Here is a 12,639-nt window from a genome sequence, read left to right on the forward strand (position 1 = left end):
GGCAGTTTCTCAAGTTTTTAAAAACTACTTGCCGTCAAGTATAATTTTGTATTTATTTGCAATTGTGTATATGAAAATGCATTTTATTAAACCCCCAAATGTTTTACATTTCATATTAATGTACATGTTCTTTGGACAAAAATATCATATTAGGTAAAAAAAAAATAATTGTTCCCTAGCAAAGTTGATTAAAATATATCTTTTTTTATTATTGTGTAGAACTCAAAACTCAGTACCCAGTTTTCAAAATAGTGCAACTATTATTGATGAGATTAAATATTTCAGGACATCTTTATCTTTATCTTTAATATACGCTTGACATCTCCAGCTCTTCGTCATGATGATGTCAGCTATTTACGTGTTCTGGTCTGAGAGCGTCAGCTAAATTGCTAATATACCAGTTATCTTATTTTATATCTGGATACGTATTGACTGAAATGTAACATTTCTGTTCATAGCTGCTACATGATGCAACCTATGTATTGTTTATATTTCTTGGAATTGTTTGAAAATGTTATAATATAAGAAAATAATGTGTTGTTTGAGAAAATTGGCAATAAATGTAATATTAAATCGCAAATCATAGCATAACCAGTAATTGTGACATATATCTACCGTATTTTCCGGACTATAACCCGCTAGTTTTTTCCTAGATTTTGAACCATGCGGCAAATACAACGGTACAGCTTTTCTGTGGATTTTTCTTTCACCGGTGGGGCACGCTATAGTTCAGAAAATGCGCAAAAAAAAAAAAAAAAATCTAGATTTTTTTTTCTCTCTTGGGTCTGTTCTGTTTTAATGAGCAAAGTTGTTCCCATGTTAAAATGCACTGTTTTAAGAATCTGTTTGTTTACCTTTATGTGCATTCACAGCACAAAATCATTCTGTACAAGCAGTTAAAAAAACAAACAAATGTTTTTTAACATAGAACACTGCGGCTTATAGCCTGGTGCGACTTGTTTAACTTTCTTTTTTTTTTTTCACTTCCAACTGATGACAATTCATATCAAAGGCTCAAATATTTAAAGGCCATTTATACACTGCACTTGTTTTTCTAGGTGTTCACCGTGGGATACGGCGCAGGTTCACCGGTGTTCCACTGGCGGCTCGCCCTTATTTGGTAGTGGTTGCTTAGCGAGCTACCAGGAAGTAGCATGGATGGATTTCCCACTACTTGGTCTATTGCTATAAGCACTACGCCCGCCCCTCCACTATTAACCTCACAGAAAGGCCGCACCTGAGTTCTACATTTTTAAACTTGAAGCGCAGTGTCACAATGGAAAAGGCCCTTCTTGCGTGTTGCGGCAGCCGCTACATTTTGTTCAAACTTCCTGTCCTCACAGCACAGACACATGGGTACGTTGATGACGGAAAATAACTTTGGAGTAATTTAGGTCTCATCACATTCGGTAATCGTTAGAAATAAGATCAAATCAAAAATGTATAACGATTCACCTTGATGTTCTTCAGTGAGACACAGGTGCAGCTCCTTCACCGTGGCCTGATCCATCGCAGCCTGGACTCGCAGCATGTCCAGTTCCTCTTCTAAGCCGGCCCTGCATTAAGTGACAAAAAGGTGCATTTTGTTTTTTTAATTCCTTCACACTGCATAATGAGACCAATTTGACATTTTCTACAAATATCCCATTACATCCCATTGTGACCTCCATTTATGTTGGAACATTTGCTACTTGTTTCCTTCCGGAATCCCATGCTCCACATTCACCTCCCCACAGAAAAGATGACATGAAGAAATTAATTAAAGTGTGTTTTATTCATTCACATGGAAATCAAAGTGACAAGTGAGATGAAACGCCAAGGTAGGAGGTCGTCGCGCGGTGTGTTTGTGCACAACTCTACAGACAATCTGACTTGGAATGTGTGCCCAATTACCACTCCGCAATTAGCTTGATTCCTGCTAAAGGCTAATTACGCAGAGCCCTTCTGGAGACTTTGCACTTTCAAGTTATTATTAGGACACCAAGTGAACGTCTCGTGAGGTTACACACACGGACCCGCTGAGACGAGCACACCTGAAGAACACACACCTCTTATCCCTCCCCTTTGCTGCACAGTGGAACGGCAGAAAAAAGCTCCTGCTAGCAGAGTGGCATTCTACCGTCTGTTAACCTCATTTGCAGAGACAAAAAAAAAAAAAAAACACACACACACAAAAAAAAAAAAAGACAAATGCATGAGCCACTCTGTGGAGTTAAAGAGGTCACTTGTGTGAGCGCGAACAACGCCAATCACAATGGCAATTAACTAACGAGACGACTTTAATTTTACGGGAGATGTTTTTCCTGCCAAATGTCAGGAAAATGACCTGGGGAAAAGTTATAGCCACTGCACAGGGAAGGGAAATAATTAGCTTTTTAGCCCTCACAGTCCAGTAAACGCCTGGCCTAATGGCTGACCGCAGCTTAAATAAGTACACAAATGACTCTCCCTGAGGGGTGGGGGTGAGGAAGCAGATGGATATGTGTCGCTCCTTTATGGATTTTCCTCCATAAATGAACTCAAGTCGATGAGGCACCAGCGCTGCCTCCTGTGTCCCGCCCGTTAATGGGACAAATGAGCTGAAATATGCAGTAAGTGGAAGATGCCTGTCCGAGCTCATGTTTCTCTTGTATGCACGTCAAGATGCCGGTGTTATTGATGCCAAAGCCAAAATCACATGCAAAACGTTCAATTTTGTTAAAGGGTAAGCGTGTTTGCGTGATGAAGAGAGGATTGAATTGCAGATATGGACTTTGTTGGCTGAGAGCCTCCCGTCTCACTTGAAATCTGGAGTTGGAAACCAAGAACATTCTTCCCCAGGAATCCTTTATTAGCATGCTGTGCAACTAATGGATCGAACACGCCGTACATTGAGAAACCAACCCAAGGCGATCACAGAAGCTACAAAGGCTGCACTGAACGTGCATAAGTAAATCTAGACCGTTTTCTTGACGTCTGATTATTGTCGACATTCAGACGGACCACAAAATTCCACATTCAGCTTTTCCTCTCGTCTTAATGGTAATGAAAACCGTACTTTGCATTGGTTCCGCAGTAGAGGTGCTGAGTTGAGCGGTGGCTAATTTGCAGGAGACAGGTCCTTCACGTTTTAGGCTGTAAAACACCGTCTTGAACAAAGTTTTTTTTTTTCTTATTTATAATAATTTTCATTTGAAAAGGAAGTACTTTGAGCCTGGGGTGTTAGCTTCCAATACGCATTTATACTTTTTGTATTCTTGACACTCTTTTACACAGAAAAACAGTCAAAACAGAGCAGGAAAAGAACATATTGCCTTTATTTTTACAACCAAACCCAGGGAAGGTGAGTAATGCCACAACTGTGGGTGCATGTGTGTGCTTTTCCACTTGGTGGGAGACGTGAGCGCAATTCGCGAATCTGCTGTCTAGCCATTGACTTTGGAAACAGCTGTCATTCGGCAGACCAGGACACTGGAGGATACAGTAATCTCCCGCGTATTTACAGTTCACGTTTATTTGTGTGGAAATTGTGTTCTTCCCAAGATGCCACCAATGTCCTGTAAAAATAGGATAATAATAATAATCTGGAAGTGACACAGCTGGACAGAGAGACATGCTTGAAATGACCCCTTTTCATAGTTTGCTGTTCAAGAAGTCCTTTTTTTGTGGCTTTTCTCTGGAGAACCAGTCTTAAGATTTTCATAGAAAAACTCTGCGGTTTCAGAAGCCACAAAATGCCTCCACAACCCTTTCTAAAGGGAAAGTATAAATTGGTGTCAAGGAAGTTAGTTGAAGCCATACATCAGAATTTATTCCGATCGGCCATTTACATGTTCACTACGTTAATCAGATCAGGCGTGTTGCAGTCACATGAGACGTGGATTTCGATGGAAAGGTCACTGGATTTCTCAAGATGGACTTCATTGGTTTATTTAGCACAACGGCGAGGAAGTAACGTATTTGCCGGGCAATAAGGTGCACCTGCATATAAGCCGCAGTTTTCTATGTTGAAAAAAATTTGTTCTTTACGGCATTTCCAGAACGATTTTGTACTGTGAATGCAAATAAAGGTATATAAACAGATTGTTAAAACAGTGCATTTTAAGACGGCAACAATTTTGCTAATTAAAACAGAACAGACCCAAGAGGAAAAATGTCATGACCCGTGTCTGCCACGTCAGTGTTTTTGTTGTTATTTTCTTCCCTCCTTCCTGCCATGTGCCTTTTGTTATTGTTTTCATCACCTCCCTGCCATGTGCCTTTGTTATTGTTTTCGTTCTCACCAGCTACGCACCTGTTCCTAGTCATCATCACGCACCTGTTCCTAGTCATCATCACGCACCTGCTTCCCATCTGCTCCCCTAAGTACCCGGACTATTTAAACCTTCCAGACCGACAACGCAGTGTCGGGTCATTACCCTGTTTGCCTCCTGTTGCCACGTCACCTCGGACTCTCACGACTTGCGCTTCGCTGCCGTTGTTGCACTTGTCTTCGTTCCCTGTCCGCCTGGCTCGTTCCCGTCTCGTGTTTGGTCCTTGTCATCGTCCAGTTAGTCTCGTTCCGTTGCCTGTGTTGTTTCTTTGCCCACGCCCCGTTGTTCGTCCCCACCAAGCTCCACAATAAATCTCCTTAAAGCTTCACCTACCCCTGCTTCCTCGCTTCTTGGGTCCACCTCCTCATCGCCGCAAGACGACTCCTGACAGAATGACCCGACCCCGAAAAAAGGACCCAGCGAGGGGCTCGCGGCGGCGTCATGGACACCGCCGCACGGACCCCCCCCACCAACCCGCCGATCAGCTCAGCGCCACGTCTGCCACGCTACCCGCTTCCCCAGATTACGAGGACTTGTTCGAAAAGACCGCCTACCTTTTGGACTCCCGCCGCGCTGAGCTGGGCGCACGACTGGCCCAGATAGCGGAGCAGGTGGCCTCGATCGCGGAGAAGGGCGCCGCCGCGGTACCACCCCGGGAGACTATCATGGAGCTGACAGCTCAGATGGTGGAGCTGGAGGTCAAGATGGTGGAGAGCATGAGGCTGGCACAGCTGGCCGACCGACAGCTGGCTGAAAGTCGTCCCGCCTCCACGTCCGTAGCAGCAACCCACGTCGCCTCCACGTCCGTAGCAGCAATCCACGTCGCCTCCACGTCAGCTGCAGCAACCCATGCAGCCCCCACGTCAGCTGCACCGACCGTGCAGCCTCCGGTGCCTGCCCCTCACCAGCCTGCCGACCAGCCCCGTACCTCGTCTTCCTTTCACGGTAACGCCCTCGTCTTCCTTCCCGACCTTCCTCCACACTGTACCATTGATTCCGATTACGACGACAATTTTGATCACCAGGCCAATTCACCCACTCACGCTTTAGTTGATAATGATTTAGCATATGATTCTGAGCACTATGCCCCGCACGTTTTTGTCGACTCGGATCACGAGTACGATGCAGACCACATCTACGCCTTGTTAGACGCTCAGCGCCACCCGGACACAGTTAGTACCAGTCACTTTTTCCCCCCCGAACCATTCCTGACACCTTTTTCGTTTGAGTCTTCCAAGACCACCTCCCAATCCACCTCGCGCACTTCACGTCCCAAATCACGTAGATCACGGCCACGTCGTTCCCCTCGTTCACCATCGGTTTTAGCACCTGCTCACGTTCCCCTGGCACCCCCTAGCTCGCGTTCACCAGCCCCTGTAACCTTGGTCCCGCGTGTTCCCCATTCCCCTGATTCCCTATGGCGGCAGGCTGATAGGGATCAGGGCCCCCGGTTCGGCTGTGCCCGGACCGACTGCTGCATCCGGCCCTCTGTCGCCCCCCCGCCAGCTACTGAGCTTTGTCCCGGCTCCTCTCCAGCCGCAGCGTCCCATCCCGGCTCTCTGCCAGCTGCTGAGCCCCGTCTCAGCTCCCCGCTAGCTGCTGAGCCCCGTTCCGGTTCCTCCCCAGCTGCTGAGCCCCTTTTCGGCTCCCCGCCAGCTGCTGAGTCCCGTCCCGGCTCCTTGCCAGCCGCAGCGTCCCGTCCGGGCTCCCTGTCAGCTGCTGAGCCCCGTCTCAGCTCCCCGCTAGCTGCTGAGCCCCGTTCCGGCTTCTCCCCAGCTGCTGAGCCCCTTCCCGGCTCCCCGCCAGCTGCTGAGCCCCTTCCCGGCTCCCCGCCAGCTGCCGAGCCCCGTTCCGGTTCCCCGCCAGCTGCCGCGCCCCGTGCCGGCTCCCCGCCAGCAGATGAGTCCCGTTCCGGCTCCCCGCCAGATGATAAGCCCCGTCCCGGTTCCCCCCGAGCTGCTGGGGCCTGTTCTGGCCTCCCGAGAGCTGCTGACCCCCGCTCCGGCGCCTCGCCAGCGCTTCAAGTTCCTGTTCCGGCGGAGCACGTCCTGCGTCCGCCACAAGTCCCTGTTCCGGCGGAGCACGCCCTGCGTCCGCCACCAGTCCCTGTTCCGGCGGAGCACGCCATGCGTCCGCCACAAGTCCCAGTTCTGGCGGAGCACGTTCGGCGTCCGCCACAAGTCCCTGGTCCAGCGGAGCACGCCCTGCGTCCGCCACCAGTCCCTGTTCCGGCGGAGCACGTCCTGCGTCCGCCACAAGTCCCTGTTCCGGCGGAGCACGTCCTGCGTCCGCCACAAGTCCCTATCCCGGCGGAGCACGCCCTGTGTCCGCCATCAGTCCCTGTTCCGGCGGAGCACGTCCTGCGTCCGCCACAAGTCCCTGTTCCGGCGGAGCACGCCCTGCGTCCGCCACCAGTCCCTGTTCCGGCGGAGCACGCCATGCGTCCGCCACAAGTCCCTGGTCCGGCGGAGCACGCCCTGCGTCCGCCACCAGTCCCTGTTCCGGCGGAGCACGTCCTGCGTCCGCCACAAGTCCCTGTTCCGGCGGAGCACGTCCTGCGTCCGCCACAAGTCCCTATCCCGGCGGAGCACGCCCTGTGTCCCCCATCAGTCCCTGTTCCTGCGGAGCACGCCATGCGTCCGCCACAAGTCCCTGTTCTGGCGGAGCACGTTCTGTGTCCGCCACAAGTCCCTGTTCTGGCGGAGCACGTCCTGCGTCCGCCACCAGTCCCTGTCCCGGCGGAGCACGCCCTGTGTCCGCCATCAGTCCCTGTCCCGGCGGAGCACGCCCTGTGTCCGCCATCAGTCCCTGTTCCGGCGGAGCACGTCCTGCGTCCGCCGCAAGTCCCTGTTCCGGCGGAGCACTCCATGCGTCCGCCCCAAGTCCCTGTTCCGGCGGAGCACGCCATGCCTCCGCCACAAGTCCCTGTTCTGGCGGAGCACGTCCTGCGTCCGCCACAAGTCCCTGTTCCGGCGGAGCACGCCATGCGTCCGCCACAAGTCCCTATCCCGGCGGAGCACGTTCTGCGTCCGCCCCCAGTCCCTGTTCCGGCGGAGCAGGCCCCGCGTCCGCCACAAGTCCCAGTTCTGGCGGAGCACGCCTTGCGTCCGTCACAAGTCCCTGTCGCGGCGGAGCACGCCCTGCGTCCGCTACCAGTCCCGGTCCCCGCTGCGCCCGGCCCGCCGCGGCTCCAAGTCCCGTTCTCGGCGGCGTCCGATGAACCGCCGTCGCCACTCGCCTCTGGCCCTGCGGTGCCAGATGAACCACCGCCACTTCTCGCCTCCGTGTCGGCGGCGTCCGACGATCCACTACCGCTCCAGATTCCTGCCTCAGCGGTGGACGATGACCAGCCGCCGCCTGCCGCCCTTGCCTCGGCGGCATCCGACGAACCGCCGCCGCTCCACGTTCCTGTCTCAGCGGGGTTGGAGGACCAGCCGCCGTGCCACGTTCCGGTCTCGGCGGGGTTCGAGGACCAGCCGCCACTCCACGTTCCTGTCTCAGCGGGGTTGGAGGACCAGCCGCCGGGCCACGTTCCGGTCTCGGCGGGGTTCGAGGACCAGCCGCCGCTCCACGTTCCTGTCTCGGCGGGGTTCGAGGACCAGCCGCCGCTCCACGTTCCTGTCTCGGCGGGGTTCGAGGACCAGCCGCCGCTCCACGTTCCTGTCCCGCGGGCACTCGACGATCATCCGCCGCTCCAAGTTCCCGTCCCGCCGGCGTTCGACGACCAGCCACAGCTCCACGTTCCTGCTTCGGCGGGGCTCGACGACCTGCCGCCGCTCCACGTTCCTGTCTCGGCGGGGTTCGACGACCAGCCGCCGCTCCACGTTCCTGACTCGGCGGGGCTGGACGACCAGCCGCCGCTCCACGTTCCGGTCTCGGGTGCGCCCGGACGTCCGCCTGAGTGTTCACGGGTGGACTTGTTGATCGGGCCTCCCGGACGCCCGCCTGAATGGCCCCGTCGGGACTCGCTGGTCTGGCCCCCTGGACATCCGCCAGACTGGCCTAGTTCGCGGGCCTTGGTCCCGCCTCCCGGACGTCCGCCCGAATGGCCCCGTCGGGACTCGCTGGTCTGGCCCCCTGGACATCCGCCAGACCAGCCTAGTTCGCGGGCCTTGGTCCCGCCTCCCGGACGTCCGCCCGAATGGCCCCGTCGGGGCTCGCTGGTCTGGCCCCCTGGACATCCGCCAGACCGGCCTAGTTCGCGGGCCTTGGTCCCACCTACCGGCCCCCTTCCGCCCACCCTCGTTCTTGGACTTGGTTTCATTTTTGACTGTTTTCGTTTGGGACGTCTGGAAGCCGTCCCTTGAGGGGGGGGTACTGTCATGACCCGTGTCTGCCACGTCAGTGTTTTTGTTGTTATTTTCTTCCCTCCTTCCTGCCATGTGCCTTTTGTTATTGTTTTCATCACCTCCCTGCCATGTGCCTTTGTTATTGTTTTCGTTCTCACCAGCTACGCACCTGTTCCTAGTCATCATCACGCACCTGTTCCTAGTCATCATCACGCACCTGCTTCCCATCTGCTCCCCTAAGTACCCGGACTATTTAAACCTTCCAGACCGACAACGCAGTGTCGGGTCATTACCCTGTTTGCCTCCTGTTGCCACGTCACCTCGGACTCTCACGACTTGCGCTTCGCTGCCGTTGTTGCACTTGTCTTCGTTCCCTGTCCGCCTGGCTCGTTCCCGTCTCGTGTTTGGTCCTTGTCATCGTCCAGTTAGTCTCGTTCCGTTGCCTGTGTTGTTTCTTTGCCCACGCCCCGTTGTTCGTCCCCACCAAGCTCCACAATAAATCTCCTTAAAGCTTCACCTACCCCTGCTTCCTCGCTTCTTGGGTCCACCTCCTCATCGCCGCAAGACGACTCCTGACAAAAAAAAATAAATAAAAAAAAAACAAGATTTATTTAGCGTATTCTCTGAACTACAGAGCGCCCCTACCGAAGAAAAATCCACAGAAAAGCCGCACCGTTGTATTAGCCGCATGGTTCTAGAAAAAAAGAAGCAGGCTTATAGTCCAGAAAATACGGTATGTTAAACCATCATAGTTTATAGTATAGTTACACTTTCAACTATTGATAGAGGCAATTACTAATTTTTTATATGGGGGTCGTCATTTGTGACAGGGGTTGGTCTCTTCACTACATTTCCTCCATTAGTGTACATCCCGATTTGAACAGGCTGCATAAAAGGGACTATTGACTTAGACGTTTTGGAAACATACCAGTATCTTTTCAGTCCCTGAAAAAGTCTAAACAGTTACATTGGAGTATAAATTGTAGCCCTATAAGGTATGTCAGTGCAGTTCTTACCTTGAGGGGCTGTACTGGACTTCTACTGGACAACATGTCTTTAAAGGTCAACAACAATCGGAAGATTTGAGAGCAAGAACAGATTTTTGCAGAAACCAAAGTAAAGGGAACAGACAGACACAACTGGGTGCTTGGTGATGTGGACGACACTTGTAGTCTGTGTTTCAAGTTGCTCTTTTGGCCCCATTTTTGGAAAAAAAAAAAAAAATCTCTCTCTTGTGGAGCGCTACAGCTTTAGCCCAGAGCAATAGCCGCCATGTCATTTGATGTCAAGTCAACCTATGCTGCACCAAGCACACACCGCCGGCTTCGATCCACAAGGGTGTGCAACACAGCTGCATCCTTCACAGCCATTGTGCTTGCACCTGGAAGAGCACACAGAGCACTTGCTCGCAACACAAGAATTCACAAGGAATCAAGGGAAGAAAGTGGAAGGACCTCTGGCATTTCCATTGTTGGAAAAACAATCTTGTTTTGAGGGCTGTTGGGGGATACCCCTGTAGTCAAACTTGAGCTAGAGGGCTCCTTGTTCTGAGGGAGTCTCAAGTGGCTGAAATGCAGAGTTCATAGCCTGGCGCTGTATTTAAGATGAGGGAAATAGTCAAGCCAGTTTAGCAATGCCTATAAAAATCAAGCATGTTCTGTGTTGCAGATTTAAAGGACCATGTTGATCTGGTAATCTCCAACCTTCAGATGTAGTATCAGAGGAAAAGGAGAAAACAATCCCACTTGCGTCTTCTTCTCTGAATATAAATCTGACAATGGGATTCAGTGGAGCTCGCGGTTCTGTATTAAAGTCACAGGCACAATTCTGGATCTGCAGTTATGACAAATTTGCAGGATCTCTGTGTGAAAGGGGCTGTGATGAAGTTCCACCATTAGAATGTATTTTCATGTTGATGATGTCCAACTAAAGTAATCAATATTTAACTATGGGGATATTTAAGAAAAGCATCTTTCCAAGGAATGTATTATATTTCTGAATTTGATTTTATAGAAATAAGTGCATAATTAATATTTTAATTTATTTTGACGTTGAGAGCGGCTCAGACCGGATGGTAACACTGAACCATCCATTATAATAAAGTGCAAAGCAAAATTGCCCCACCCCCCTCCCCCGTAAAATAATAAATTTCCCAAATAATTAATGAAGGGGAAAATCCTTCGTAGACTGATTTAAAAACATGCATAAAACATTCTGTTTGTGCGAGCAAAATATGTCCCTCCTTTCTGCCTGGGTCCGAGGGTGGGGGCAAAAGACACTCATTACTTGTATTACCTTTTAGCAATTCAAGATGAAACAAGCAGAAAGATGAGTAACATGGTGGTAAACTTGATTAAACTTAATTAGAGTCAACGTCGCTCATTGGGGAGGTTCATGTCCATAATGGTCACCGTGTAAAGGATCTCACACTGCTGCTGTTGCCGCGGCAGCAGTGCAAATGATCTCAAAGGCTTTTTTTTCCCCCCGCCAGTAAACGCTGGCTAATTTATGCTTTGATGTTGTCTGAGTGCAGCATCTTAAGTCTGAGGGCGCACTGCATGTGTTTACTCTACTTATGAGGCCTAAATAATCCCTGCCTCTTTTTACCAACAAACCTTTTACAACAATTAACAAGCGTGGACACAGAGAGGAGAAAGGCGCATAATGAGGCAGATAAAAGGATCCCACTGCGGGTTTTTTGAGCCCACTTTGCCGTTTACTTTCTTACCAGTCAACCACGAGGACATCTCAATCAAAAAAATAAATAAATAAATAAATAAAAACAGAAACGTTTGTTGTATAATTTGACACTATTTGACACTAGGTTGTTAATGGCTGATGTAGAAATCAAATTTCACAGTAATAAATCTTTCCACTCTCATGTGAGGGAAGGATTAACCTATGAACATACTGAAGATGTGTTTCTCGTACAATAAATGCAACAATTAAAAAGCCATATTAGTTAGTTAGCAGATAGCGAATATTTTGAGTGACAAGTGATAATCGTGGTAGTTTACGAATATATTTTAACAATATTATTATAATGTAGTTATTATAGTAGTTGCAGAGCGCAATACGGATTTGGCAACATTTCATTGATTCATGATACATTTTTAGAACTTGTGAAAACGTTTACAACAATCTTTGTTTTGGTCATTTTAACAAATTCTTCATAACAAAAGGAAACAACACAATGGCAATTTCACAAACACATGATGATAGAGTTTGTGATAAAAAATTGTTGTATTGGATAACGATTGTGGTGGTTGACCTAAAGCCAGTTACAGAACACACACTTCAACAATTGGGCCTATTTAGAGCTCGATTATCAGCAACGAATAAAATATCGGATGTCTCTGAAGATAATCCTGAGCGATTATCGTGCTGTGTGGGATGTGTTAAGAGTGATTTTTCTTCCCTGAGTTGCTCAGGCCAGCAATTTTAAATGTAAATGTTCTGTGTTGTGACCAGGACGATAGCCAATTAGGTTTGGGATATCAATATTGTTCTGTGTTGTTGCGTGCTGTGCTGGTCATTAAGATGTATGAATATATTTGATTGTTTCTCAGTCTGCATTGAGGTTGTCACAGTTTAAATCAAGATATTGAAAATCCTATTTTGGATGTGGGTACCATGTTTAAGAACTTGCCAGTAGTACCCTCTGTGAAGGAAATCTTTTATGGTGAGATGAATTACATTGAAGCTAAATTTGCAACACTTTGTGCAGCCCAAACACACAATGCGCAGTCCTTGATGAGGTGAAATGTTTCTGAGGTCAAAATGCATCTTAATTTAGTCGCTGGTCGGAGTGAAAGTCAATTAAACCCCATTTTTCACCTCCTCACTCCACCTTGAATTACGGAGCAAATATTACAGGAGGAGCTAACCTTCTCTTAGCGCTGTGTGGGACCAACTGCGCAGGAGTTAACCCAGCTGTACTCGCAGAGCCAAAGAGTCATTTTGGACCACTGGAAGGTGTTTTATAAGCGTTGTTTGCAGAAGAGGTGATCAGGAGCATCTGCGCGTAGTCCCATGACAAAGAAGGCAACGAAAACAAA

At 49.7% G+C, this 12,639-nt stretch overlaps 1 protein-coding gene across 1 annotated transcript in view; it reads right to left on the reverse strand.

Annotated features, from left to right (window-relative positions):
* The window catches only part of cntln (centlein, centrosomal protein), a 122,107-nt gene that overhangs the window by 59,534 nt on the left and 49,934 nt on the right, over positions 1 to 12,639 (reverse strand). The window contains exon 13 of the mRNA XM_088302843.1: positions 1,456 to 1,556. Within this exon, the coding sequence (XP_088158969.1) occupies positions 1,456 to 1,556 (101 nt within the window). The remainder of the gene's footprint in view (positions 1 to 1,455; positions 1,557 to 12,639) is intronic.

The sequence above is a fragment of the Idiotropiscis lumnitzeri genome, chromosome 8, assembly GCF_059441095.1.
Source record: "Idiotropiscis lumnitzeri isolate Australia: NSW breed Sydney's pygmy pipehorse chromosome 8, RoL_Ilum_1.0, whole genome shotgun sequence".
Lineage (NCBI taxonomy): Eukaryota > Metazoa > Chordata > Actinopteri > Syngnathiformes > Syngnathidae > Idiotropiscis > Idiotropiscis lumnitzeri.